Source organism: Scyliorhinus canicula, chromosome 12, assembly GCF_902713615.1.
Source record: "Scyliorhinus canicula chromosome 12, sScyCan1.1, whole genome shotgun sequence".
Classification (NCBI taxonomy): Eukaryota; Metazoa; Chordata; class Chondrichthyes; order Carcharhiniformes; family Scyliorhinidae; genus Scyliorhinus; species Scyliorhinus canicula.
The window spans coordinates 10443802-10471079 of NC_052157.1; the positions used below are offsets into that span (position 1 = coordinate 10443802).

Below are 27278 nucleotides of genomic sequence, written 5' to 3' on the forward strand. Positions count from 1 at the left end.
GCTTGTTTAGCACCGACCGTCTAGCCATCCTCGGCTACGTAGTGCGTAAAGGAGTGATAGGCCCTGACCCAGAACGCATGCGCCCCCTGATGGAACTCCCTCGCCCCAATACCCTCAAATCCCTCAAACGCTGCCTGGGGTTTTTCGCATACTACGCCCAATGGGTTCCCAACTACGCTGACAAGGCCCGTCCCCTCATGCAAACCACGACCTTCCCGCCGTCGACAGAGGCCTGCCAGGCCTTTAGCCGCATCAAAGCGGACATCGCAAAGGCCACGATGCGCGGCCATCGACGAGTCCCTCCCCTTCCAGGTCGAGAGCGATGCATCAGAAGTAGCTCTGGCGGCCACCCTGAACCAAGCGGGCAGACCCGTGGCCTTCTTCTCCAGAACTCTCCAGGCTTCCGAACTCTGCCACCCCTCTGTGGAAAAGGAAGCCCAGGCCATAGTCGAAGCCGTGCGACATTGGAGGCACTATTTGGCCGGCAGGAAGTTTACCCTCCTCACAGACCAACGGTCAGTAGCCTTCATGTTTGATAATGCACAAAGGGGCAAGATTAAGAATGACAAGATCTTACAGTGGCGGATCGAGTTGTCCATGTACAACTATGAGATCTTGTATTGTCCTGGGAAGCTCAATGAGCCTCCTGATGCCCTGTCCCGCGGTACCTGTAACCAGCGCGCAGATAGACCACCTCCGCTCCCTCCACGCGGACCTCTGCCATCCAGGGATGACCCGTTTCTACCATTTCATTAAGGCCCGCAACCTGCCATTCTCCATCGCGGAAGTCAGGACAGTAACCCATGACTGCCACATCTGCGCAGAGTGCAAACCCGCACTTCTACCGCCCCGAGCGCGCACACCTGATCAAAGCATCCCGCCCCTTCGAACGTCTCAGCATTGACTTCAAGGGGCCCCTTCCCTCTAACAACCGCAACATTTACTTCCTGGCGGTAATCGCCGAATTCTCCCGCTTCCCCTTCGCCATTCCCTGCCCCGACATGACCATATCGACCGTCATTAAGGCACTCCTCTCTATCGTCTCCCTGTCCGGCTACCCCGCGTACATACACAGCGATTGGGGGTCCTCCTTTATGAGCGACGAGCTGCGTCAATTCCTGCTCAATAGGGGCATTGCCTCTAGCAGGACGACCAGCTATAACCCCCGGGTAACGGACAGGTCGAGCGGGAGAATGGTACCATCTGGAAGACCATACTATTGGCCCTCCGGTCCAGAGATCTCCCTATTTCCCGATGGCAAGAGGTGATCCCCGATGCCCTACATTCTATCCGCTCACTCCTCTGTACCGCAACAAATCAGACACCTCATGAACGTCTTCTTGTCTTCCCCAGGAAGTCATCCTCCGGATCCCCTCTCCCGACGTGGCTGGCCTCCCCCAGACCCATCTTGCTCCGGAAGCATGTGTGGGTGCACAAGTCCGACCTGTTGGTGGAACAAGTCCAGTTACTCCACGCTAACCCGCAGTATGCGTATGTGGAGTACCCCGATGGTCGGCAGGACACGGTCTCCCTCCGGGACCTGGCACCCGCCGGCGTGCGGCCTTCCCCCCCTTCACCACAGACCCCCCCTGTTTTTCTTCCCCCAGCGCCCCACCCAGGCCACCCCTTCCCCATCCATGGCATCTCCACAGCCAGCTCGGGTGACGGAGACTGTTCAAGGACCATCGCTCCCGGACTCCAGGACGTCAGCGGAACAACCACCATCGGCTGAACTGACGTCACCTTCTCCACTGCGGTGGTCTGCCAGAACGTCACGGGCCACGAAAAGACTGATCGAATCGATTTAAATTACAACAGCTCCATGGACTTTGTTGGGACTTTGTGTAATATTGCTAATTGTCTGGGCCAGTGGGAAGCCAAAAATGTAATACAAGAAAAGAAGAGAACATTTTTGTTCTCCCGGCTGCTACTCATACCAGCAGTTCTCTCTCTCCCCCCCCCCCCCCCCCCCCCCCCTCGTTGGTACCCCCCCCCCCCCCCCCCCCCGGCTTCTTTCTCTGCAAGGGGTGAATGTGGTGGTATGATTTGCATAGCTGTCTGCCATCGGTGCAGAACACCGGCTTACCATTAGCCCTGGTCGGTCATGTGCCTCTCGACCGATTGGTTGAGACCAGTCATGTGACGGCTCTCCGATTGGTCGAGAGGCTGAGTTAACCACGCCTTCGTACCGAGGTATAAATAGTCAGGACGCACGGCGGTCGTCCATTTATTGTAGTCGACCGCAGGGCTAAGCTCTAGCTTATTAAAGCCTAACTTTTGTACAGCAACTCGTCTCGCATTCAATTGATGGCCCATCACTACACAGGCAAGGGGAGACGTGCAGACTCCGCACAGACTGTGACCCAAGCCGGTGATTGAACCTGGGAATCTGGCGCTGTGAAGCAACAGTGCTACCTACTGTGCTACTGTGCCACCCGAGAGCAGTGTGCCCCATGCCAGTGTGCCAGGCGGGGGAGTCTGTTGGCAACCAAAACGCAATTACAGGTTCCTTTTGGCGAATGTGTGGCTAGAAGATGCAGCAGAGCGTGCACGCCCCCGAGAAGCAGAATGGCCGTCAGATCACCTACCGTGGTTTTGGTCGTGGTTGGCCAGCCATCGTCCAGGACCGGGCCGTATTCTGGATCCAAGAGATCAAAGTCCAAAATAAACCCGATGGGTCTGACGTAATCCAGCGTGTCCTGGGGGAAGAAAACAGTTGAGCAGGAGGTTTGGGTCCACAGAAGCAACACAGGAGGTAGTGAGGGAAAGAAGGGGATGGAGGTGGAATGAATGAAAGGGCTTGGAGTTCTGTAGCAACCGCCCGGGCATCCCAAAGCACTTCACCAGCAATGAATTACTGTTGGCGAACAATTGCGGAAGTTATGTAAGCAAACATGGCAAAGTCTGCTAACCAGCAAACTGGATGGATAAGCAATTAATTTCATTTTAGTAGCATTGGTTGAGGAAATAATGTTGGTCAGGGCATTGAGACAAATGCTCCTCTTCAAATAGTGTTGAGGGGTATCTTTTCCACCGAGCCAACTAGGTTTCAGGTTTCTCGAAGTTGTCATCAAAGAGCGCCCTGGGCGTGTACCTGCGCTCGTCAATGGAAACGTTGTACCTAATGACTGAATAAAAACACAGAACAATTTCCCCAGTGTCAAACTCAACCCGTTTTCCAGAGTTTTGTTTTGATGTAGCAGAGTTGACAGTTGGGCTTCTCAAGAGAGGCTGAGGGACCCCTCACCAAACAGCCGTACGTATCGGGGAAATCACAGCCCCGCATGTTGCCCGTTAATTACCCTGAAATGGAGCACCTTTCCTCAGTATTGTCTCAGCTTAGATTAGAGTAAAGTGCTGCTGAATAATAGTGTGCGTATAACAGAGTGACAATTTAATCAGTATCTTCAGTGTGCTCCCAGCAAGGGCCGTGTAATTGCTGACACCCTTAGGAATTCTATTTCCCTCTTCACAGAATCACTGCAGTGCAGAAGGAGGCCATTCGGCCCATCGAGTCTGCACCCACCCTTCGAAAGACCACCCTACCTCGGCCCAATCCCCCACCCTATTCCTGCAACTCCACCCTAAGAGGGAATTTAGAACGGCCAATCCACCTAACCTGCACATCTTTGGACTGTGGGAGGAAACCGGAACACCCGGAGGAAACCCACGCAGACACGGGGAGAACGTGCGGACTCCGCACAGACTGACTGTCCACAGCCAAGATCGGAATCAAACCCGGGTCCCTGCCGCTGTGAGGCAGCAGTGCTAACCACTGTGCCACCGTGCCGCCCCTTGCTGTGGTTCTGAGTGGCTGGATGGTTAAGGGTGATAAAACTACCCAAGTCTTATTTCTGAGCAACAAAAGTAAATGGTCACCGCCCATAGGGCGGCCCACCACCGAGATTGACAGAAGGCCGTTGGAAAACGGAGTCAATCAGCCTGAAGTGATCACGTGATCCCAAGCTGTAGGATGATGGGAAGACTGAAGTGGGTGAGGAATCTCACAGTTGTCAGGCCTTCTCAAGGAGGAGGAGGAGCTAGTGTGACAAAATCAGCATAAAAAAAGGAGGCAGACAAACATGTGGAATAATTGAGGAGGAATAATTGACAGACCAATGCCTGGTACTTACGAGAACGTGGAAATTGAATTGGTCACAAGTCTCTAACTCAGGTTCCACACTGATGTTGCTGTGGACGTACTTCTCGAAGTTGTCATCAAAGAGCGCCCTGGGCGTGTACCTGCGCTCGTCAATGGAAACGTTGTACCTAATGACTGAATAAAAAGACAGAACAATTTCCCCAGTGTCAAACTCAACCCGTTTTCCAGAGTTTTGTTTTGATGTAGCAGAGTTGACAGTTGGGCTTCTCAAGAGAGGCTGAGGGACCCCTCACCAGACAGCCGTACGTATCGGGGAAATCACAGCCCCGCATGTTGCCCGTTAATTACCCTGAAACGTAAAGAGAGGCTAAAGAAGCCAACTGAGTGAGAGTGGGGTGGGCAGTCTGGGTGGTCAGAAAAAGTTTCAGAAACAGATTCCTAAATAAGCAGAAGCCTGGAGGAAGGTGTGTCAATGTAACCCCCCCCCCCCCGTGTAATAACCTGACAACCTGTGTCAGATCAGTGCATCGTGTACTGAGCCGTGTACCAGACCAAAGTTGCAATGTGTGGTATATTATAGAGAGTCCTATCAGCAGGGGCAAGGGTATTAGGGGGGGGGGGGGGGGGGCATCAGCAAACCTAAACAGAGCAAGAGGATGTCCATCTTTATTCACCTGTACACTTCAGGAAGAAGGGAAGGTGGAGGGAGATAAGGACAGGCACCACCTTTGGGAATAGATGAAGTAGAAAATGAATCTTAATGTGAACACAGTTATGAACGAACCACTGATACCCTACAGTGCAGAAGGAGGCCGTTTGGCCCATCGAGTCTGCACTGACCCTCTGAAAGTGCACTTTACCTAGTCCCGCTCCCCCGCCCTATCCCCGCAACCCCACTTATCCTGCGCGTCTTTGGACACAATGTGGCAATTTAACGTGACCAATCCACCTAACCTGCACAACTTTGGACTGTGGGAGAAAACCGGAGCACCCGAAGGAAACCCACGCAGACACAGGGAGAACCGTGCAGACTCCGCACAGACAGTCTGGGATAATTCTGAGGGGGTTTGATACATTCCTCCCACAAATCTGTTTTTTGCCTCTTCCTATGATGACATGGCTTTGGGTGGAGGAGGGAAGATAAATATGCGGCAGACAGAATATCACACATTGTGTGGGACAGGGTGGATGGATGAATGAATGAACCTTTTGCTGCCAGCCAGTATTTGCATGTTCAGAAACTAGCAGATTTTAAAATCTGTACCAATTATCCCTCATCGATAACGTCGCACTTACTCAAACTGGCATTCTGAAGTCCGGGTGACTTGGCCATCACTGTGAAACAGGCAGACACAGACATACAGCTGCACTCTTTGCCGCCCCTCTTGCAATCCTTGTTGAAAATGTTGATTTTCGATGGTTCGAACCTCATGCTGGCATTCACACGGACGATACTGCGAGACCTGGGGGGGGGGGGAGAGGGGAAGGGTGACATTGCGTGGGCACCTCTCGAACAACAAGACCCTATGTTTTGAATGGAAATGCAACTGGAGCCAGGTTAGAAGGAATGTGCTGCATTGTAAGGTTAGAGGGCACTTCTAGTGGACATTGTCAGATTGCCAATTACACAATATTTTCAGAGGAACATGCATGCAGAGCAGGACATGGTTGGGACGCATTACAAAGGGACGCCGATTGGACCATTGGAGGGTCAGCACACTACAAATGGGTGGGTGACGTTTACAACATGGCACTTGCCACCCTCAATGGCACTGCCCTGGTGGAGGCTGTGTCGAGCCCTTCTCAAAGGGAGGAGAAGCTGTGTTAGCAGCTTGGAATCCGCCAACTCACTGCAGACTAGGACTCAAACCTTGAACTCTCCCCGGCGCGTACGGGATTGCTACCGTGCCAGGCAGCGCATTTAGCTGCAAGAACCATGCAGGGTCCGGGCAGGCAATCTATTGAACTGAATCAAGCTGATAGAGAATCAGTTATGACAGGAAAGATCTTGGAAGATAACAGGAAATGGTTGGTTATGCTTCGCAAATAGAGATAGATTGACAAACCATAACTGAACAGCGCTGCCAAGCGCCCCGACTGCCAGATCCACCAGACCGTCGTCATTCATATCTAACTGTCCATGAATACTGCGGCCAAAGTATAGCAGTCCATGATGGACGTCTGATGCTCCAATTCTCTATAAAGCAACAAATACAGAAAGAGGTCAGTTCATTACATTGACTCGGACTGAAATAAGTAAGCACTTGCTCGCTATAATGCCAACATGTGGTGGGTGTAATGTGCCTGGGAGAAATGGTGGCTTTGCACCTGTAGCCCCCAATATCCTCCATCACTGTCATTCTCATCTCAAGTCTGGATTTGTTGCAATGAGTTGATAAGAGCTGATTGGCATTATTCATCAATGGCTGCGCCACCTTGTACCATGTGACTAGCAGAATCATTCCAGGTAAATCAGATGGACCTTGGTCCTTTCTTCATCCAGCAATCGGGGAGGGGGTGGTGCAGTGGAAATGTCACTGGACCAAAGACCCAGGGCAATGCTGTGGGGGACATGAGTTCAAATCCCACCATGGCAGCGGGTGAAATTTAAATTACACAAACAGCCTTCAAATTTGAAAACTTACCTCAGTAATGATTGGCATGAAAACCCATCGGGTTCACCAATGTCCTTCAGGGAAGGAAATCAGTATTTACCCGGCCTGGCCTACACGTGACTCCAGACCCCCAGCAATGTGGTTGACTCTGAACTGTCCTATCAAATAGCTCAGCAAGCCTAGGGAAATTTCAAATGGGATGCATTGGTGGGTCTGGAACCAGTGAAGGCTTGTAAGCACTGAGGTGATGAGCAACTTCAGGAAGGGATATAGAATCATAGAGTTTTACAGCACAGAAACACGCCCTTCGGCCCATTGAGTGGCGATGGGTCATCAAGCTCCTCTCTATTCTAATCCCATTTTCCAGCACTTGGCCCATAGCCTTGTGTGCTATGGTGTTTCAAGAGTTCATCCAAATGCTTCATAAATGTTGTGAGGGTTGCCGCCTCTACCATCCTTGCAGGCAGCGAGTTCCAGACTTCCACCGCCCTCTGGGTGAAAACATTTTTCCTCAAATCCTCACCAAACCCCCTGCTTTCACCTTAAATCTACGCCCTCTGGTTATTGATATGTGACACACCATTTCCTGGGAAGTTTTATAAACCTCGACAAGCCTTGTGTCTGTCTGGGTTACAAACAATCTGGGATTTTAAATCCCGGATGTGACATCCGGGCTTCTGAACAGATCCAAGAGTTGCCAAATCTCTGACTTGAAATATTGCAGGGAGTAGAAGAGAGAAACAATGAGAAAAATATGTACAAACTATTAAAAAGGCAATGGAACTCTTTTCGACTTGCATTATTCTGTCTATTTAAGTTATTAAGAACATTTGTTTTCACTTAAGTAAGCACATAACGTCATAATTACTGGCAGAAATTATTAAATACAAACAGTCTCAGCAATATAACTCACTCACATTTCGCTTACACTTGTCGCTGTCACATACTGTTCATTGAGAAATTGTGACATTGGCACGAAAACCTCTGTTACTGTGATAGTACAGGCAGGACGGTAGCACAGTTGTTAGCACAGTTGCTTCACAGCTCCAGGGTCCCAGGTTCGATTCCCGGCATGGGTGACTGTCTGTGTGGAGTCTGCACGTTCTCCCCGTGTGTGCGTGGGTTTCCTCCGGGTGCTCCGGTTCCCTCCCACAGTCCAAAGATGTGCAGGTTAGGTGGATTGGCCATGCTAAATTGCCCCTTAGTGTCCAAAAAAGGTTAGTTGGGGTTACTGGGTTACCGGAATAGGGTGGCGGTGTGGGCTTGGGTAGGGTGCTCTTTCCAAGGGCCGGTGGAGACTCGATGGGCCAAATGGCCTCCTTCTGCACTGTAAATTCTAGGATTTTATGATTCTATGCTTCTAGTATGCTTAAGATTATTGATTGGATACTGACCTTATTTTTGAATTAAAGAAGGAGGCTTGCATTAATGTAACAGTCATCCTCAGAAGTGCTTCACAGGTCAGGAAGTACTTCTGAAGTGTAGTCACTGTTGTAATATAAAAAATGAGGCAACCAATTTGTAAACAGAAAGCTCCGACAAACAGCAAGGAGGCAACGGCTGTATCATCTGCTTTTTTGGGGGATGGCAATTGAGGGATGAATATTGGTCTGGACATCGATGAGAATTGTCTTGCTGTGGGATCTTTTATATCAAACTGAGAGGACAGATGGGATCCCACCTCTCTAGTGCGTTTAGTGAAATGTTAGGAATGCCTAATGTACGAGGAAGGAATGACCGAGCTAGTACATCCCATTGATTAGTTTGAACGGGGAGTTTTTCTGTTGAGTTTCTGGAGGGAGGTGTGAGGCCCCTATTTCACAGGTGAAGGCCCGGCTTGCTTTCAGAGACCTCAGCATCCTCGATTCCTCAGAGAGGACTCCAGCACATGTTTGTTTCTCAGGCTGGAGGCCCAGCAACATCCACAGTAGCACAGTGGTTGGCACAGTTGCTTCACAGCGCCGGGTTCCCGGGTTCGATTCCCGGCTTGGGTCACTGTCTGCGTGGAGTCTGCACGTTCTCCCTGTGTCTGCGTGGGTTTCCTCCGGGTGCTCCGGTTTCCTCCCACAAGTCCCGAAAGACGTGCTTGTTAGGTGACGTTCTGCGGTCTCCCTCAGTGTACCTGAACAGGTGCCAGAGTGAGGCAACTAGGGGACTTTCACAGTAACTTCATTGCAGTGTTAATGTAAGCCTACTTGTGACACTAATAAAGATGATTATTATCATTATCCAAGTCTCAGAGACAATGAGATGCATTACAGCGACACCACTGCCACAGACCTCAGGTAATCTCAATCCTTCTGGTTAGTGAGCCTCCAGCACCCCGACCTTAATGATCGAGACCCCAGCACTGAGGCTGCAAATACAACCACTGGATACACACGTACAACGAATGGGAACCAAAGAAAGAGAAATAAAGAGTTTTGCCTCAACATCTGGGTGAGTTCAAGCACAGACAGAATCAATTATTAGCTTCCAGTAAATATGCTGGATTACCGTGAAATTTCTTCCGTCTTAATCAGCTCCAGCAAATCACATTGCAGCAAACTGTGGCTTGACACTGGGACAGACAATCATTACCTCACAATGTGGTGTACACTCTCTGCACCGTGAGGACTTTCCTTATATTGTAAATTCTGGAATTCCCTTTCCAAACCTCCCTCCTCTCTCTCTCTCTCTTTTAAGATTCTATTTAAAACCACTGACGCACGATCAATTACGCAAAGACGTGAGTAGGATGTAATCGAGGCTTTATTACACTGAGATGTGTGGCCTCCTACAGCAGCTGATGAAATGGCTGCTGTACGGGGAGCACACATATTTATACTCCGCATACTGGGCGAAGCCAGCAAGCAGGGATCTACCCCCGTACCAGTAGTATAGGGGCGTTACCATAAAGCACCTATAAATCCTCTATATACAATATATACATCAGTGGTGATTACCACATTCACCCCCTGTTAAAAATGAGTCCGGCAGGAGTGGTGGAGAACGATATACAGGAAATTGTTTTAAAAGTACAGATAATATTACAAATTCAGGCAGTCCAATGCCTTAATCTGTCGTAGAGAAGGCCGTAGTGCTGGTGGCGACACCGGCAGCGGCTTGGTCTTCGGAGACTCTGGTAGCATGTCGAAATCCTCTTCTTCCCCGGGTGTGGGCAAGGGGAGGGCAGAGTGTCCTAGAGCGGGGGCTGCGGTGGGGTGCGCCGGGGTAAGGGAGGGTGGTGCCGGGTCGGGGGGGGGGGTGTGTGGGGAACCAGCTGGTGCCAGGTCCCTGAGGGAGACTGTGTCTTGGCGGCCGTTGAGGTACGCTACGCAAGTGTCCTGCGGGTTGGCGTGAAGTAGCTGTACCCTCTCAACCAATGGGTCCGCTTTGTGGAGTGGAACGTATCTACAGAGGAGAACGGGTCCTCTGCCAGCCACGTTGGGAGCGATACCCCGGAGGTAAGGCAAAGAGACGTTCATGGGGGGTTTCATTAGTCGCAGTGCACAGGAGCGACCGAATGGAGTGAAGGGCGTCGGGGAGGACCTCCTGCCAGTGGGATGCTGGGAGATATATGGACCGTATGGCCAGCTGGACGGCCTTCCACACCGTCCCATTCTCCCTCTCTACCTGCCCGTTGCCCCTGGGGTTGTAGCTGGTCGTCCTGCTCGAGGCAATGCCCCTGTTGAGCAGGTACTGGCGCAGCTCATCGCTCATGAATGAGGATCCCGGTTGCTGTGGACGAAGGCGGGAAACCAAACAGAGTGAAGATGATATTGAGGGCTTTGATGACACTGAGAAAGTACGTGTTGTGGTCGGTGAAGGGGAGGGGCCCTTTGAAGTCCACGCTGAGGCGTTCAAAGGGGCGGGAGACCTTCACCAGGCGCGCACTGTCTGGCTGGTAGAAATGCGGTTTACACTCCACACAGACCTGGCAGTCTCTGGTGATCGCCCTGACTTCCTCGACGAAGTAGGGCAGGTTGCGGGCCTTGATGAAATGGTAAAAACGGGTGACCCCTGGGTGACAGAGATTGTCGTGCAGGGTCCGGAGCCGGTCCACTTGTGCGCTGGCACATGTACCTCAGGATAGGGCATCGGGGGCTTGTCGAGCTTACCGGGGCGATACAGAATCTTGCAGTTGTAGGTGGAGAGCTTGATTCTCCACCTCAAGATTTTATCATTTTTGATCTTGCCCCGCTGTGTATTGTTAAATATGAAGGCAACCAACCATTGTTAAGTGAGGAGAATGAATCTCCTGCTGGCCAGGTAATGCCTCCAATGCCGCATAGCTTCTACGATGGCTTGAGCCTCTTTCTCGACAGAGGAGTGCCGAATTTCAGAGGCATGGAGGGTGCGGGAAAAGAATGCCACGGTTGACTGTCTGGTTGACGGTGGTGGCCAGAGCGACGTCTGATGCATCGCTCTCCACTTGGAATCACAACGTTTCGTCAACCGCGTGCATCGCAGCCGTGGCAATGTCGGCCTTAATACGGTTGAAGGCCTGGTGAGCCTCGGCCGTCAGTGGGAAAGCGGTGGAGTGAATGAGTGGGCGGGGCCTTGTCCGCATAGTTTGGGACCCACTGGGTGTAGTACGAAAAGAACCCCAGGCATCGTTTAAGGGCCTTGGGGCACTGGGGGAGGGGGAGTTCCATGAGGGGGCGCATGCGATCGGGGTCGGGCCCCAGAACTCCGTTCTGGACCACATGGCCGAGGATGGCTAAGCGGTTGGTGCTGAACACGCACTTCTCCTTGTTATACGTGAGGTTGAGGAGAGTGGCGGTGTGGAGAAATTTGGCAAGGTTGGCGTCGTGGTCCTGCTGATCGTGGCCGCAGATGGTGACATTGTCCAGGTACTGGAAGGTGGCCCGCAGTCCGTACCGGTCAACCATTCGGTCCATCTCCCATTGGAAGACCGAGACCCCGTTGGTGGCGCCGAAGGGAACCCTAAGAACCCATTTGCCTCAAAGGAAGTGTATGGGACACACTGGGGATGGGGAGCTGGTGGTAGGCGGATTTTAGGTCTACAGTTGAGAAGACCCGGTACTGTGCAATCTGATTGACCATATCAGATATGCATGGGAGGGGGTACGCGTTGAGCTGCGTATACCGATTGATGGTCTGACTGTAGTCCACGACCATCCTATTTTTCTCCCCAGTTTGTACCACTACAACTTGGGCTCTCCAGGGGCTGTTCCTGGCCTTGATGATACCCTCCCGAAGCAGCCGCTGGACTTCAGACCTGATGATGGTCCTGTCCTGGGCGCTGTACCATCTGCTCCTGGCGGTGACGAGTTTGCAATCCGGGGTTAGGTTTGCAAAAAGGGAAGGTGGGTCGACCTTAGGGGTCGTGAGGCCGCACACAGTAAGGGGTGGTAGGTGCCTGGCGAATTTCAGGGTTAGGCTCTGGAGGTTGCAGTGGAAGTCCAGGCTGAGTAGCAGGGCAGCGCAGAGGTTGGGGAGGACGTAGAGGCGGAAACAGCTGAACTCCACGCCCTGGACAGTGAGAGTTTTGATGCAGTACCCCCGGATCGCCACGGAGTGGGATCCGGAGGCCAAGGAGATTCTCTGGTTGGCAGGGTGTACTGCGAGGGAGCAGCGCATTACCATATTTGGGTGACTGAAGCTCTCAGTGCTCCCAGAGTCCAGCAGGCAGGAGATCTCATGTCCATTGACCTTCACTTTAGTTGAAGCGGTTGCGAGGTTGTGTGGTCGAGACTGGTCAATGGTGACCGAGGCGAGACACGGCTGGTCGTCGGTGGTTGCAGGCGATGAGCGGCCTAATGAGGTGCACGACGGGCAAGGGTCCCGAGTCGGCAAGATTGTGGCGCCCACGAGCCGCACGTGACGTTAGGAAGGCAAGATGGCAGCGCCCGTTGGTCCTGGGAGGAACAAGATGGCGGCGCCCACGGGCCGCACGTGGTCTGAGGAGGGGAAGATGGTAGCGCCCACTGGACGCACGTGGGAGGTGCCGGGACAATAGCGGCGATTGAGCGGGCCTGGCACACTGCAGCAAAATGTCCCTTCTTGCCATAGGCCTTGCAGAGGGCGCTCCGTGCTGGGCAGCGCTGTCGGGGGTGTTTTGCCTGCCAACAGAAGTAGCATTTGGGCCCCCCGGAGTTGGTTGGCTGCCGCGTGGCACAGGCGTGGGGCTGGCTGAGGGCGGTCGCTGATGGGGTCCTCGATGGGGCGGCCGTCTGCAGAGTCCACGATGCACAGTAGAGGTGGGCTGCGCGGTCGGGGGCATAGGCCTGAATGTTGCGAGATGCGCCCGTAAGTGAGAGCGCTAGCTTTTTGGTCACTACGAGGTCGAGCGTGGCCCCCTCTAAGAGGCGCTGGCGAATGTAGTCAGACCCAATGCCTGTAACAAATGCGTCTCTCATCAGCAAATTCGAATGTTCTGTGGCCGAAACGGCCTCACAGTCATAGTCTCTAACTAGGGCGAGCAGGGGCACGCCAGAAACCTTCCACTGTCTCACCGGGAAGCTGGCACCGCGTGGAGAGGAGGTGTCTGGCGTAGATTTTGTTAGTCCGCTGAGCATAGTTTTCCTTCAGTAGAGCCATGGCCTCGGCGTAGGTCGGCGCGTCCTGGACGAGTGGAAAGACGTTGGAGCTCAGCCGCGTGTAAAGGATCTGGAGCTTCTGGAGTTGTGTCTGGCGCAGACCTAATGTACGCTTCGAAACAGGCTAGCCAATGTTCTATGTCCTTTTTGGCGTTGTCTGCTTGAGAATGCAGCTGCCGGTGATCCGGCTTGATGCGGAGATCCATCTCTGAAAAACTCAGTGTAATAAATTGATACACTATCAATTACGCAAAGACGAGAGTAGGATGTAATTGAGGCTTTGTTACACTGAGATGTGTGGCCTCTTACAGCAGCTGACGAAATGGCTGCTGTACGGGCAGCGCCGGCCCTAGGGTTGCTGGCGCCCCGGGCAAGCTGAACTTCGGCGCCCTTGGGGGGGGGGGGGGCCGAGGGGGGGCGGGGCCGAGCGGGGGGCGGGGCCGAGGAGGGGGCCGAGGAGGGGGGGCCGAGGAGGGACGGGGGGGGGGGCCGAGGAGGGACGGGGCGGGGCCGAGGAGCGATGGGGGGGCGGACCCGAGGGGGGAGTGGGGGGGGCGGACCTGAGGGCGGGGCGGGGGGGGCGGACCCGAGGGCGGGGCGGGGGGGGCGGACCCGAGGGCGGGGCGGGGGGCGGAACCGAGGGCAGGGGGGGCGGACCCGCGGGGGGGCGGACCCGAGGGAGGGGCAGGGGGGCGGAACTGAGGGCGGGGGGGGCGGACCCGCGGGGGAGGCAGACCCGAGGGGGAGGCGGACCCGAGGGGGGGCGGACCCGAGGGCGGGGCGGGGGGGGCGGACCCGAGGGGGGGACCAAGGGGGGTGGGCGGGGGGAGCGGACCGAGCGGGGGGGGCGGACCGGGGGGGCCGCCCTGGGGGAGGGCGGCCACCGCGCATGCGCTGGTTGGCACTTGCCCAACTGCGCATGCGCGGGACCTGAGTCTCTGGCGCCCCCTAGCACATGGCGCCCCGGGCGACTGCCCGAGTTGCCGGTGCCTTGAGCCGGCCCTGTGTACGGGGAGCACACATATTTATACTCCGCATACTGGGCGGAGCCAGCAGGCAGGGATCTACCCCCGTACCTGTAGTACAGGGGCCATACCGTAAAGCCCCTAGAACAACATCCTCTGTATACAATTTATACATCAGTGGTGACTACCACAACCACTTACACCAAGCCTTTTCTCAGTTGTCCTAATGTCTCCTCTTTTAACTCGATGTCAATATGTTTCTTGATTTTGTTCGTGACTGCACTTTATGTTGAAAGCTGAATTATTTAAAATGACACATGATTGGCATTGGAATGGAGGAGGAAGGTCGACGGGACGGTGGTGGTGGGGGGGGGGGGGGGTGGGGGGGAGGGTATAAATGTGCTTTGGGGGAAGCGGAATGCACAAAGACATATTGGCTAATTAAAATACCCCAAGAGACTGAAAAGAATATTAAAACTGTAGAAACATCTCTATGTAATCCTGTAATATCACTAAAATAAACCACAAGTCAAAGGCACCACTTAACGTTTAATTTCACGCTAATTATGTTCAGCCTCTCATCCTTTCTCCCATTATGCCTTTCACCTTTGAAAAAAAATGAAATGAAAATGAAAATCGCTTATTGTAACTTCAATGAAGTTACTGTGAAAAGCCCCTAGTCGCCACATTCCGGCGCCTGTCCGGGGAGGCTGGTACGGGAATCGAACCGTGCTGCTGGCCTGCTTGGTCTGCTTTAAAAGCCAGCGGTTTAGCCTGGTGAGCTAAACCAGCCCCTAGCTAAACCAGCCCCTTTACTCTCTGTCCTTAATTTCCCACATGTTTCCCAAAGCATTTTGTAAACTAGCCTATCTTTCTTACATTTAATTTTCCTGAAATAATCTTTGATAGATCCCTCTTTTACCATTTTCCGCCTTCCATAATTTGTTAGTAGGAACGCCCTTCAAAACAGCCCTCTTGTTAAATAGGGATTCGGCTGCAGAAACGCTCCCGTCACGTTCCAGAACGCCCAGTCTCCGCCCTGCGTTCCTGTCTGATTCCTGCCAAAGCAGCCAAGTCAGGTCCCAGAGCGGTGGAACTGGAGGAGGATGTGCTACCCGCGGCGTGTCTTACCTGTTTGTAGTCCTTGAGGATGTTTTTCTTGTATCCGTGGAACACATAAACTGCCCCGTGATGATCATCTTCCAATGGGGCTCCGACCACCACATCATTGAAGGAGTCATAATTGAGGTCGCGAACAGCAGCGATTGCAGAACCAAAGCGCGAGTTCTGAGCTTTGTCATAAATTTCCAGAAAACTATTGAAAATGAAAACCTTCTGTAAAACAAGCCAATAGGTTCTGAATGTTAATGTCGAACCTTGTACTAAGATTTGCATGTAACATTACAATGATGCAAAGATACAAATAATATATCCCTCTGTGAGTTATGGCACTATGTGTTCAAGCATAAAACTAGAATGGCTTTAAGTTACCCTCGAGAAGAGGGTTGTTACTCTGCTTGATGATACTGGACCTGCCACTCTGGGGAATAATTCCACCGCCCTGGTCCTGTCCATTTCTCTACGTTCTGCTGTCCCGTCTGGACACTCTAACATTGCTTCTGTCTCTCAGTATCCTTGTTTCCTTCAACCTTCTCTCTTGTTTCTCGATCTTAGGGCCGGTCTCTCCCGCTCCCCCACTCAGAGTCCCTGCCCATCGCAACGTCCTCTTTCTAGACCTCACAGTCTCATGACCCCTTACCCTCATGTTTACAGTTCCTTCTGCTCTCTCTCTCTCTCTCCACCTTCCCTCCCTTGGGATCCTCCTCTCCCCCCAAAGATGTCGGTGTGTGGAACAACTAACGCTAATTAAAACTGATGGAACTAAAACATGATGGAATAAATGTGTGCCTTGGATCAATTAACACCCCCCCCCCCCCCGCCCCACCTCTTGCCTGACATAGCGAACTGAGGTTTCTGAAAGATCCCAGACAAGCTCACATCAGGGTAGATCCCATTTCTCAGGGAAGCCTTGAATCTTCCCCAGTCATGGCTTTGGACAAAGTTACAGCTCCTCACCCCCACCAGAATTAAACGGCCTCAGCCTCCATCCACGAACGGCAGCAAATGTTTCTTCCCATTTTCCTCTAATTCAGGGTTTTAAAAACATTGTTCTGGGCAGATAAGAGTTGCTGGCGATGGCCCATTCTTACTTGAGAAGGTGGCACTGAGCTGTGCTCTTGAAGGGCTGCAGTCCCTGTGACGTAGGTACACCCATAGTGCTGTTAGGGAGGGAGTTCCAGGGTTTGAAGGAACGGTGGCGATATAGTTCCAAGTCAGGATATTGTGTTGTTTGGAGGGTTTCAGGGCCATCCATTATTGCTGTCGTCCCCCCCCCCCCTCTCTCCCCGCGCCTCCCCCCCCCCCTCCCCCCCACCTCCCCATCCCTGAAGGCACCGACTCCTTCCTGGTCTCTGGTTTCAAAGATGTCAGCTGTCATCCAGCACCTCATCCGAATGCCTATTTTCCCTTGTGTTATTTTAAACCTCAAATGGTTTGAACACATGATCCAGCCACACAGCTGGCCAGATGGGTGTTCTTCAGCTAGAATCACGGCAGAAGAAACAGAATGGGAAGATTGACCGATTCCCTCCTCTCCTGGCCCCACCCACACCGGGCTAACTTGGGTCATGGAGAACAATCGTTACATGTCCGAGCTTGGGATGCTCGACGGTGCAGTCAAACCCGCGACTGTATGAAGTGTCCCTGCACTGAGCTGCCTCTTGAACCTCTGGCAACAGGCGAGTTCAAAAATAACGCAGACTGGCAATTTCCTAGCATGTGCTCCAGCTCCGTCTCTGGAACTTGGCTGGCTGATTACGGAGAGGCAGCAGATCTTAGGAAGGTCCAGGCCTGACAAAGAAAACATCCTAACCGTTACCTTGTGGAGCGAGTAGATGTAGATTTTACCCTTCTCTCTACCATCAATGAAATACATGGGAGCGCCGACTAATAAAACATCTGTCACTCCATCAGCATCCACATCCACTGGAGCTATTTCACTCCCAAAGTATGATCCAATCTGAAATAAATGTGGCAGGGAAATGATTAATCGTTGATTTAAAGCCTCTGTTTTTAAATGTCTCGCCAAACTAAACAGAGCCATCAAGTTGCTCTCTCTGTCTTTCTGTACACGGACGGAGATCAGCAGGAAATTGAAGCAGGGAATGCTGAGACTAGTAATGTAGCACTCAGTCCAGTCTTTGGGCACAATGACGAGAATAGACAGAAAGCGCACAAGGCCAGGAGGCAGGAAGGACTGAGAGTTGAGAGAGCGCAGGGACAGTCGAACTTAATTAGTTCCATATTTGAACTGCCTTTCAGCCGGAGCTTCAGACAGAACTGCCTGTGCACCTGAAATGAAAATGAAATGAAATGAAAATCGCTTATTGTCACAAGTAGGCTTCAATGAAGTTACTGTGAAAAGCCCCTAGTCGCCACATTCCGGCGCCTGCTCGGGGAGGCCAGTACTCAAATTGAACCGTGCTGTTGGCCTGCCTTGGTCTGCTTTCAAAGCCAGTGATTTAGCCCAGTGTGCTAAACCTCGTTTATCATTAAACGTGAATCATTATCACATGAAATCATTAAACATGAATGGATTAATGATTAGAAAACACCAAGAGAAAATAAAACGGAGAAGCTGGCGCGAGGGAATGAATTAATCCTCTTGAAGAAAGATTTTATTCATCAAAAAAAGGGAGAGAATTTTTCCAATTTCTCCAGACATCCCATGATTTAACAATAACGCATCTCAGCCTGCAGCTTCCTGGCAATGCTGGCCAGGCTGATCCCCCCACTCCGTTTGTAAATTTAAGCAGGTTGCTGCCAACCTTTTGAAACAGAGGTGGCAGACGGCAATAATCTGGGTGTCACCCATAACAGAGAGGGGCCTGCGATCTGAGCTTTTGATGAGCCCAATAACACTTGTCCCATAACAGTGCAGACTGCACACAGCAGATGCAGGCATGTCTTTGGGAATGGAGTTGCACGCATGTGCTCCACACATCTGTCCTGCACATGTGTAGAGAGGCAGACGTGGGACGCTTGCATACCCTCAGCGTGGATTCAGCAGGCTTCACTAACCTGCTGTCCCTTCAGCGACTGCTCAATCGTGACACTTCCGCTGTTCTTCATTGTGAATATAATCACTTTTCCGGTGTGGTTGAACCTGGGAGCGCCCGACACGTACCACCTTTGACCTGATTTTGTCATCACCGAAGTGATGGTGTAGCCTGGAAGATAAAGTACAGAGTAACAAGGGTCTCCTGGGTACTAAAGTTTCCTTACACCCTAATTTCCTCTGAGTCAGGTGTTTGGCGGGTTCCAGGCCCCACTCTTGGGAGATTTGCGCAGGCCACCTGGTGTAGTATTGAGGGGGTGCCGCACTGTTGGAGCTGCTGTCACTCGGGTAAGACTGTACGCCAAGAGACTGTCGGCTCACTCAGGGGTGCATAATCGATCACTATTCAAAGCAAAGCAAGCCCCCCCCCCCCCCCGACGACCCTCCCTCCTCCCCTTCTCCTCCGCATTTATCTCCCAGCCGACAGTGAAAAAAGATGGTCTAAATCTCTTTACTGCTTCTGGGATCTTGCTGTGCACCGACTGGCTGCTGTGTTTCCCACAGAACAAAGCTCACATGTTTCAAATCACAATCGTGGAACTTAAGCTTTTTAAAGACTCTCCAAATTGGCCACATCACTGGGTCTTCGGAACATTGTTTCTCTATTAGGCAGTTGACAACATTTTGCTAATTAACAAGGAATGTTATGATGGAATCAAAATAAATCTTGAGGGAAAGAAACCACATTTAACAACCGTCGAGCGACAAGGTCACGTCTGACGCTTCCTGGGGCCCTGCTCCTCATTGGTTAGGCAGCATTGCTCAGATTCAGGTCTGTGATGCGCGTAAAGAATGCAGATTAGGCCCAGCAATAAACTCCAGATAAAGACAGGCAGGGCTAAATCGTGTGTCCGCAATATTAATTGATGCTCTCTCAACAGATGCAGCCTGAATCGTGGACTGGTTCCATCACAAACGGAAGCCATTCGGCCCATCGTGCAGCCTGTGCTGGCTCACTGCAGACGTGCCTTGAATGTCACAAAAGTGGTTCTTTGGTTTTTGATTCCGCCAAATGAGGCTGGCCGACCGCAGAACAAGATATGGACCTTTCCCAATTGTGCTGCACACAATTCCAATGGATAAACTCTTTTACTGTTACATCCCATTTCTTCCTCCCGCGTGGGAAATCGATAGATGGAACCAGATTCCCTACATTCCCGTCTATGGAATTATAATGGATCAGACTGGGTAGCACGGTAGCATGGTGGTTAGCATAAATGCTTCACAGCTCCAGGGTCCCAGGTTCGATTCCCGGCTGGGTCACTGTCTGTGCGGAGTCTGCACGTCCTCCCCGTGTGTGCGTGGGTTTCCTCCGGGTGCTCCGGTTTCCTCCCACAGTCCAAAGATGTGCGGGTTAGGTGGATTGGCCATGCTAAATTGCCCGTAGTGTCCTAAAAAGTAAGGTTAAGGGGGGGTTATTGGGTTACGGGTATAGGGTGGATACGTGGGTTTGAGTAGGGTGATCATGGCTCGGCACAACATCGAGGGCCGAAGGGCCTGTTCTGTGCTGTACTGTTCTATGACTGTTCCTCATCCCCTCCCACTACATTTTCCTACATTAGGACAGTGACTACACTCCAAAAGTCGTTCATGTAGAGAGCTTTGGAATGTACTGAGGTTGTGAAAGGTGTTGCTGTGGAGGCAAGTTTTGCTCTCGAAAGACCCAGGTTCATTTTCATTGTTACCCAGTTCGACAATATTGCACCGAAGCATGATTGCGACTCTAATTTAAATGGCGCCATTGCATGTTGAGAGTATAAACCAAGATGCAAAGGCTTGACTGAACACTAACGTACAAGGGTGACAATGCCCCTTTATACGAGGCCTCCTGCACCAGACAGTGCCATTGACGATTAACAACATGCTCTGCTCCGATGTCAGTATTTCCATAACACTAGTCGCAGATGTCAGAAAGTCACCATGGCCTTCACAGAGCAAGTTACACTTGAAGAGTCGTGACAATTGCAATGGCAGATGACCGCACTTACCAAGGTAGGCCCCATGGTTCTTCAGTTCCTTTGGAAATTCCTTCATGTAGGCGTCCTTGGGAGGGATAACGCGGCCGTGACTGGTTTGTTTTAAGACGGCGCCTGTCCAATCATAGGCCCCCACAGCGCCAAGTAGTATCCCATCCTGCATGTGGGAGGTGGAAACAACTGAGGTCATAAGTAACACAGCAACAACTTGCATTCATATAGCACCTTTAACATAGCAAAACATCCAGAGGTGCTTCACAAAGCAAAATTTGACACTGAGCCTCATGAGCAGATGAAGTCCCACAAAAGAGACTGTTAACTGAAGTGGAAGCCCACGGAGTTGAGGGAAAATTATTGACATGGTTAGGAAATTGGTTGAGTAGCAGGTGATAAAGAGTGGGGATAATGGGTAAGTTCTCTAATTGGCAGGAGGTGACTCGTGGTGTACCACAGGGATCTGTGTTGATGCCTCAGTTATTCACATTTACGACTCGGATGATGACATAGAAAGTCATATGTTCAAATTTGCGGACGATACAAAGTTAGGCAGCATCGTAGATAGTCTAGATGACAGCAGAAAATTGTAAGGAGATATTGACAGACTAACTGAATGGGCAAATTGTGCAGATGGAATTCAACATACACAAGTGTGAGGTTATCCATTTTAGACCAAAAAAGGACAGAGCAGGATACTTTCAAAATGGGAAGAGGTTAAGCAAAGTGCATGTTGGGGGTTCAGGTGCATAGGTCCTTAAAATGCCGGGAACAAGGGCAAAAAATAATCAAAAAGGCAAATGAAATGCTGGCCTTTATATCTAGAGGATTGGAGTATAAGTCACAGAAGTTATGCTGCAGCTATACTAACCCCTGGTTAGAGTCCAATTAACAGGGAAGACAGAGGGATAGATAAGGATAGACTATTTCCACTGGTTGGAGATTCCAACACTAGGGGGCAGAACATGCAAATCAGGGCTAGACATTTCAAGAGAGATGTTGAGAAGAACTTCTTCATTCAAAGGGAGGTTTGGAATTCTCTCCCACAAACAGAAGTTGAAGCTGGAATAGTTGTTAATTTTAAATCTGAGAAAGATGGGTTTTTGTTAAGCTAAAGATATTAAGGGATATGAGCCAAAGGCAGGTATGTAGAGTTAGGTCACAGATCATCCGTGATCTTTTTTTTTTTGGAATTGCAGTTGTATAAGTTAACCTGAGGTTTAAGACATGGCAGGAGATCCCAGACCCGTGTCATGCTCCTCTTGTGCGATGTGGGAGCTCAGGGACACGCCCACTGTCCCTGGCTCCTTCACCTGCAAGAAGTGTGTCCAGCTGCAGCATCTGTTAGATCGCTTGTCGGCTCTGGAGCTGAGGATGGACTCACTTTGAAGCATCCACAATGCTGAGGGAGCCATGGATAGCACGTTTAACGAGTTGGTCACACTGCAGATAAAGAGTACCGAGGAAGATAGGAAACGGGTGACCATCAGACAGAGGAAGTGTAGGAAGGCAGCGCAGGGGTCCCCTGCGGTCATCTCCCTCCGAAACAGGTATACCTGAAGGCAAATGGAATTTTGTCCTTCATTGCTAGAGGGATGGTGTTTAAGACTAGGGAGGTTATGTTGCAATTGTATAAGGTGTTAGTGCGGCCACACCTGGAGTATTGTGTTCAGTTTTGGTCTCCTTACTTGAGAAAGGACGTACTGGCGCTGGAGGGTGTGCAGAGGAGATTCACTAGGTTAATCCCAGAGCTGAAGGGGTTGGATTATGAGGAGAGGTTGAGTAGACTGGGACTGTACTCGTTGGAATTTAGAAGGATGAGGGGGGATCTTATAGAAACATTAAAAATTATGAAGGGAATAGATAGGATAGATGCGGGCAGGTTGTTTCCACTGGCGGGTGACAGCAGAACTAGGGGGCATAGCCTCAAAATAAGGGGAAGTAGATTTAGGACTGAGTTTAGGAGGAACTTCTTCACCCAAAGGGTTGTGAATCTATGGAATTCCTTGCCCAGTGAAGCAGTTGAGGCTCCTTCATTACATGTTTTTAAGGTAAAGATAGATAGTTTTTTGAAGAATAAAGGGATTAAGGGTTATGGTGTTCGGGCCGGAAAGTGGAGCTGAGTCCACAAAAGATCAGCCATGATCTAATTGAATGGCGGAGCAGGCTCGAGGGGCCAGATGGCCTACTCCTGCTCCTAGTTCTTATGTTCTTATACCCGTTTTGGATACTGTTGAGGGCGATGGCTCACCAGGGGAAGACAGCAGCCAGGTTCATGGCACCGTGGCTGGCTCTGCTACACAGGAGAGCAGCAAAAAGAGTGGTAGAGCTATAGTGATAGGGGATTCGATTGTAAGGGGAGTAGACAAGTGTTTCTGTGGACACAAATGAGACTCCAGAAATGTATGTTGCCTCCCGGGTGCAAAGATTCTGGATGTCTCAGAGCAGCTGCAGGACATTCTAAAGGGGGAGGGTGAACAGATGTGGTGCATATAGGCGCCAACGATATAGGTAAAACAACTGGATGAGGTCCTACATGCTGAATTTAGGGAGTTAGGAGCTAAACTAAAAAGTAGGACCTCAAAAGTCGTAATCTCGGGATTGCTACCAATGCCATGTGCTAGTCAGAGTAGGAATGACAGGATAGACAGAATGAATGCGTAGCTTGAGAAATGGTGCAGGAGGGATTGATCCAGATTTGTGGGACATTGGAACCGGTTCTGGGAGAGGTGGGGCCATTACAAATCGGACAGTCTACACCTGGGCAGGACTGGAACCAATGTCCTAGGGGGTTGTTTGCTAATGCTGTTGGGGAGGGTTTAAACTATTGTGGCAGGTGGATGGGAACCAATGCAGGAGGGTAGTAAAGAGAGGATAGAAACAAAAGTCAGTAAGGAGAAAAGTGGAAGGCAGAGAAACATTATTTATTTAAATGCAAGAGGGCTAACAGGCAAGGCAGATGAACTCAGAGCATGGATAGGTACATGGGACTGGGATATTATAGCTATTACTGAAACCTGGCTAAAGGAGGGGCAGGACTGGTAGCTCAGTGTTCTGGGGTACAGATGCTATAGGAAAGATAGAACAGGAGGTAAGAGAGGAGGAGGAGTTGCCTTTTTTGATTAGGGACAGTATTATGGCAGTACATGATGTGGAGATGCTGGCGTTGGACTGGGGTGAGCACAGTAAGAAGTCCAACAGGTTTGTTACGAATCACTAGCTTTTGGAGCACTGCTCCATTCACCCGAGGAAGGAGCAGTGCTCCGAAAGCTAGTGATTCGAAACAAACCTGTTGGACTTTAACCTGGTGTTGTAAGACTTCTTACACGGCAGTACAGAGAGAGGATATATCTAAGGGTTCGCCCACTGAGTCTATATGGGTAGAACTGAAAAATAGGAAGGGTGATATCACTTTGATGGGACTGTACTATAGGCCTCCAAATAATCAGCGGGATATTAAGGAGCAAATCTGTAAAGAGATTACACATAGCTGCCGGAATAATAGGATGGTAATAGTTGGGGACTTTAACTTTCCCAACATTAACTGGGACAGCCATAGCACTAGGGGTTTGGATGGAGGGAAATTTGTCGAGTGTATTCAGGATGAATGCCTCATTCAATATGTAGATGGCCCAACTAGAGAGGGGGCAAAACTTGACCCCCTCTTGCGGAATAAGGAAGGGCAGGTGACGGAAGTGTTGGATCACTTTGGGACCAGTGACCATAATTCCATTAGTTTTAAGATAGCTATGGAGAATGTTAGTTCTGGCCCAAAAGTTAAAATTGTACATTGGGGCAAGGCCAATTTCGAGGGTATTAGCGGGATCTTTCAAATGTTGATTGGGGGAGCCTATTTGCAGGGAAGGGGACAGCTGGTAAGTGGGAGTCTTTCAGAAAGGTGTTAACTAGGGTTCAGGGTGAGCACATGACTCTTAGAGTGAAGGGTAAGGCTGGTAGAAGGAGGGAACCATGGATGGCTCGGGATATTGAGGCCATGGTCAAAAGGAAGAAGGAGGCATATGACATGCACAGGCAGCTGGGATCAAGTGGATCCCTTGAAGGGTATAGGGCTTGTCGGAGTAGAGTTAAGCGAGAAATCAGGAGGGCAAAAAGGGGACATGAGATTGTCCTGGCAGATAAGGCAAAGGAAAACCCAAAGAGCTTTTACAGGCACATAAAGGGTAAAGGGGTGACTAGGGAGAGGGTAGGGCCTCTTAAGGATAAACAAGGTCATCTGTGTGCCGATCCACAAGGGATGGGAGGGGTCCTAAATGAATATTTCTCATCAGTATTTACTGTTGAGAAAGGCAGGAATGTTCGGAGAATTGGGGAAATAAAAAGTGATGTTTTGAGGAGTGTACGTATTACAGAGGAGGAGGTGCTGGAGGTATTAAAGTGCATCAAGATAGATAAATCCCCGGGACCTGATGAAATGTATCCCAGAATGTTGTGGGAGGCTAGGGAGGAAATTGCCGGCCCCCTCGCTGAGATATTTGAATCATCGACAGCCACAGGAGAGGTGCCTGAAGATTGGAGGGGAGCAAATCATAGATTATTATAGATCATCATAGAATTTACAGTGCAGAAGGAGGTCATTCGGCCCATCGAGTCTGCACCGGCTCTTGGAAAGAGCACCCTACTTAAGCCCACACCTCTACCCTCGCCCTGTAACCCAGCAACCCCATCTAACCTAACGGCAATTTAGCCTGGTCAATCCACCTAACCTGCACATCTTTGGACTGTGGAAGGAAACCGGAGCACCCGGAGGAAACCCACGCACGCACGGGGAGAACTCCGCACAGTGACCCAAGCGAGAATCGTACCTGGGACTCTGGCGCTGTGAAGCCATAGTGCTAACCACTCTACTAACATGCTGCCCAAATGTTGTGCCCTTGTTTAAGAAGGGCTGTGGAGATAAGCCTGGGAACTACAGACCAGTTAGCCGTACTTCTGTACTGGGTAAATTGTTAGAAGGTATTCTGAGGGACAGGATCTACAGGCATTTAGACAGGCAAGGGCTAATTAGGGAAAGTCAGCATGGCTTTGTAAGGGAAAAATCATGGGCGCTATTCTCTGCTCCCCACGCCGGGTGGGAGAATCGCGGGAGGGCCCCCCGACTAATTTCACAACCCCCTGGCGCCACCCGCGATTCTCCCACCCCCGTTCGGAAGAACGGCGACCGGCGATTCTCCGACCCGGATGGGCCGAGCGGCCTGCTGTTCGCGACCGTTTCACGACGGCGGCAACCACACCTGGTCGCTGCCGTCGTGAAATCGCCATGAGATGCCCGTTTCGGGGCTTGTAGGGGGCCTGGTGGGGAATGAGCACCACGACTGTGCTCGGGAAGGGGACAGGCCCGCGACCGGTGCCCACCGATTGTCGGGCCGGCATCTCAATCGGACGCACTATTTCCCCTCCGCCACCCCGCAAGATCAAGCTGCCACGTCTTGCGGGCTGAGGGGAAAGACGGCCACCGCGCATGTGCGTGTTCGAGCTGTCAGCCGTCATGACATCAGCCGCGCATGCGCGGGTTGGAGCCGGCCAACCTGCGCATGCGCGGCTGACGTCACATAGGCGCCACCGTCATGTCACTCTCGGCGCGCTGCCCGGCGGCCGAGAGTTACGGAGCGCCGCTCCTAGCCCCGCCAGGAGGGGAGAATAGGGGGCGAGGAGCGGCCTCCGAGGCCGTCGTGAAACTCGGCCGAGTTCACGACGGCCCTCCTGATTTTTCCCGGGAGCGGAGAATTCCGCCCCATGTCTCACGTAATTTGATTGAATTTTTTGAAGGGGTAAGCAAGAAGGTAGATGAGGCAGTTCAGTCGATGTTGTCTACAAGGACTTTAGCAAGGCCTTTGACAAGATACCGCATGGTAGGTTGTTGGAAAAGGTTAAATCTTACAGAATCCAGGGTGAGGTAGCCAATTGGATACAAAATTGGCTTGGCGACCGAAGCCAAAGGCTGGTTGTGGAGGGTTGTTTTTCAAACTGGAGGCCTGTGACCAGCAGTGTGCCTCAGGGATCGGTGCTGGGTCCACTGTTATTTGTTATATATATTAATGATTTGATGTAGGAGGCATGGTTAGTAAGTTTGCAGATGACACCAAGATTGGTGGCATAGTGGATAGTGAAGCAGGTTATATAAATTTGCAACAGGATCTTGACCGATTGGGCCAGTGGGCAGATGAATGGCAGATGGAGTTTAATTTGGATAAATGTGAGGTGATGCATTTTGGTAGATCAAATCAGGGCAGGACCGACTCAGTTAATGGCAGGAAGTTGGGCAGATTTACAGAACAAAGAGATCTAGGAATACAGGTTCATAGCTTCTTGAAGGTGGAGTGGCAGGTGGACAGGGTGGTGAAGAAGGCATTCAGCATGCTGGGTTTTATTGTCAGAATATTGAATACAGGAGTTGGGACGTCTTGTTGAAGTTTTGCAAGATATTGGGAAGACCACACATGGAATACTGTGTTCAGTTCTGGTCACCCTATTATAGGAAGGATATTGTTAAACTACAGAAGAGATTTACGAGGATGCTACCAGGACTTGATGGTCTGAGCTATAAGGAGAGGCTGGATAGGCTGGGACTTTTTTCCCTGGAGCGTAGGAGGCTTAGGGATGATCTTATAGAGGTCTGGAAAATAATGAGGAGCATAGATAAGGTAGATAGTCAACATCTTTTCCCAAAGGTAGGAACTAGAGGGCAGAGGTTTAAGGTGAGAGGGGAGAGATACAAAAGAGACCAGAGGGGAAATTGTTTCACACAGAGGGGGGTGAGCAGCTGGAACGGGCTGCCAGAGGCAGTGGTAGAGGCGGCTACATTGTTTTCCTTTAAAAAATAGTTAGATCGTTACGTGGGCAGGGTGGGTATAGAATAGAATTAGATAGAGAAATACAGCACAGA

The 27278-nt window shown here is 51.1% G+C and overlaps 1 protein-coding gene across 1 annotated transcript in view; it reads right to left on the reverse strand.

Moving 5' to 3' along the window:
- The window catches only part of itga11a (integrin, alpha 11a), a 209188-nt gene that overhangs the window by 59668 nt on the left and 122242 nt on the right, over positions 1 to 27278 (reverse strand). The window contains 8 exon segments of the mRNA XM_038813203.1: positions 2589 to 2699; positions 4134 to 4276; positions 5399 to 5565; positions 6169 to 6299; positions 15359 to 15562; positions 17166 to 17306; positions 18368 to 18516; positions 20393 to 20537. Coding sequence (XP_038669131.1) covers positions 2589 to 2699; positions 4134 to 4276; positions 5399 to 5565; positions 6169 to 6299; positions 15359 to 15562; positions 17166 to 17306; positions 18368 to 18516; positions 20393 to 20537 — 1191 coding nt within the window.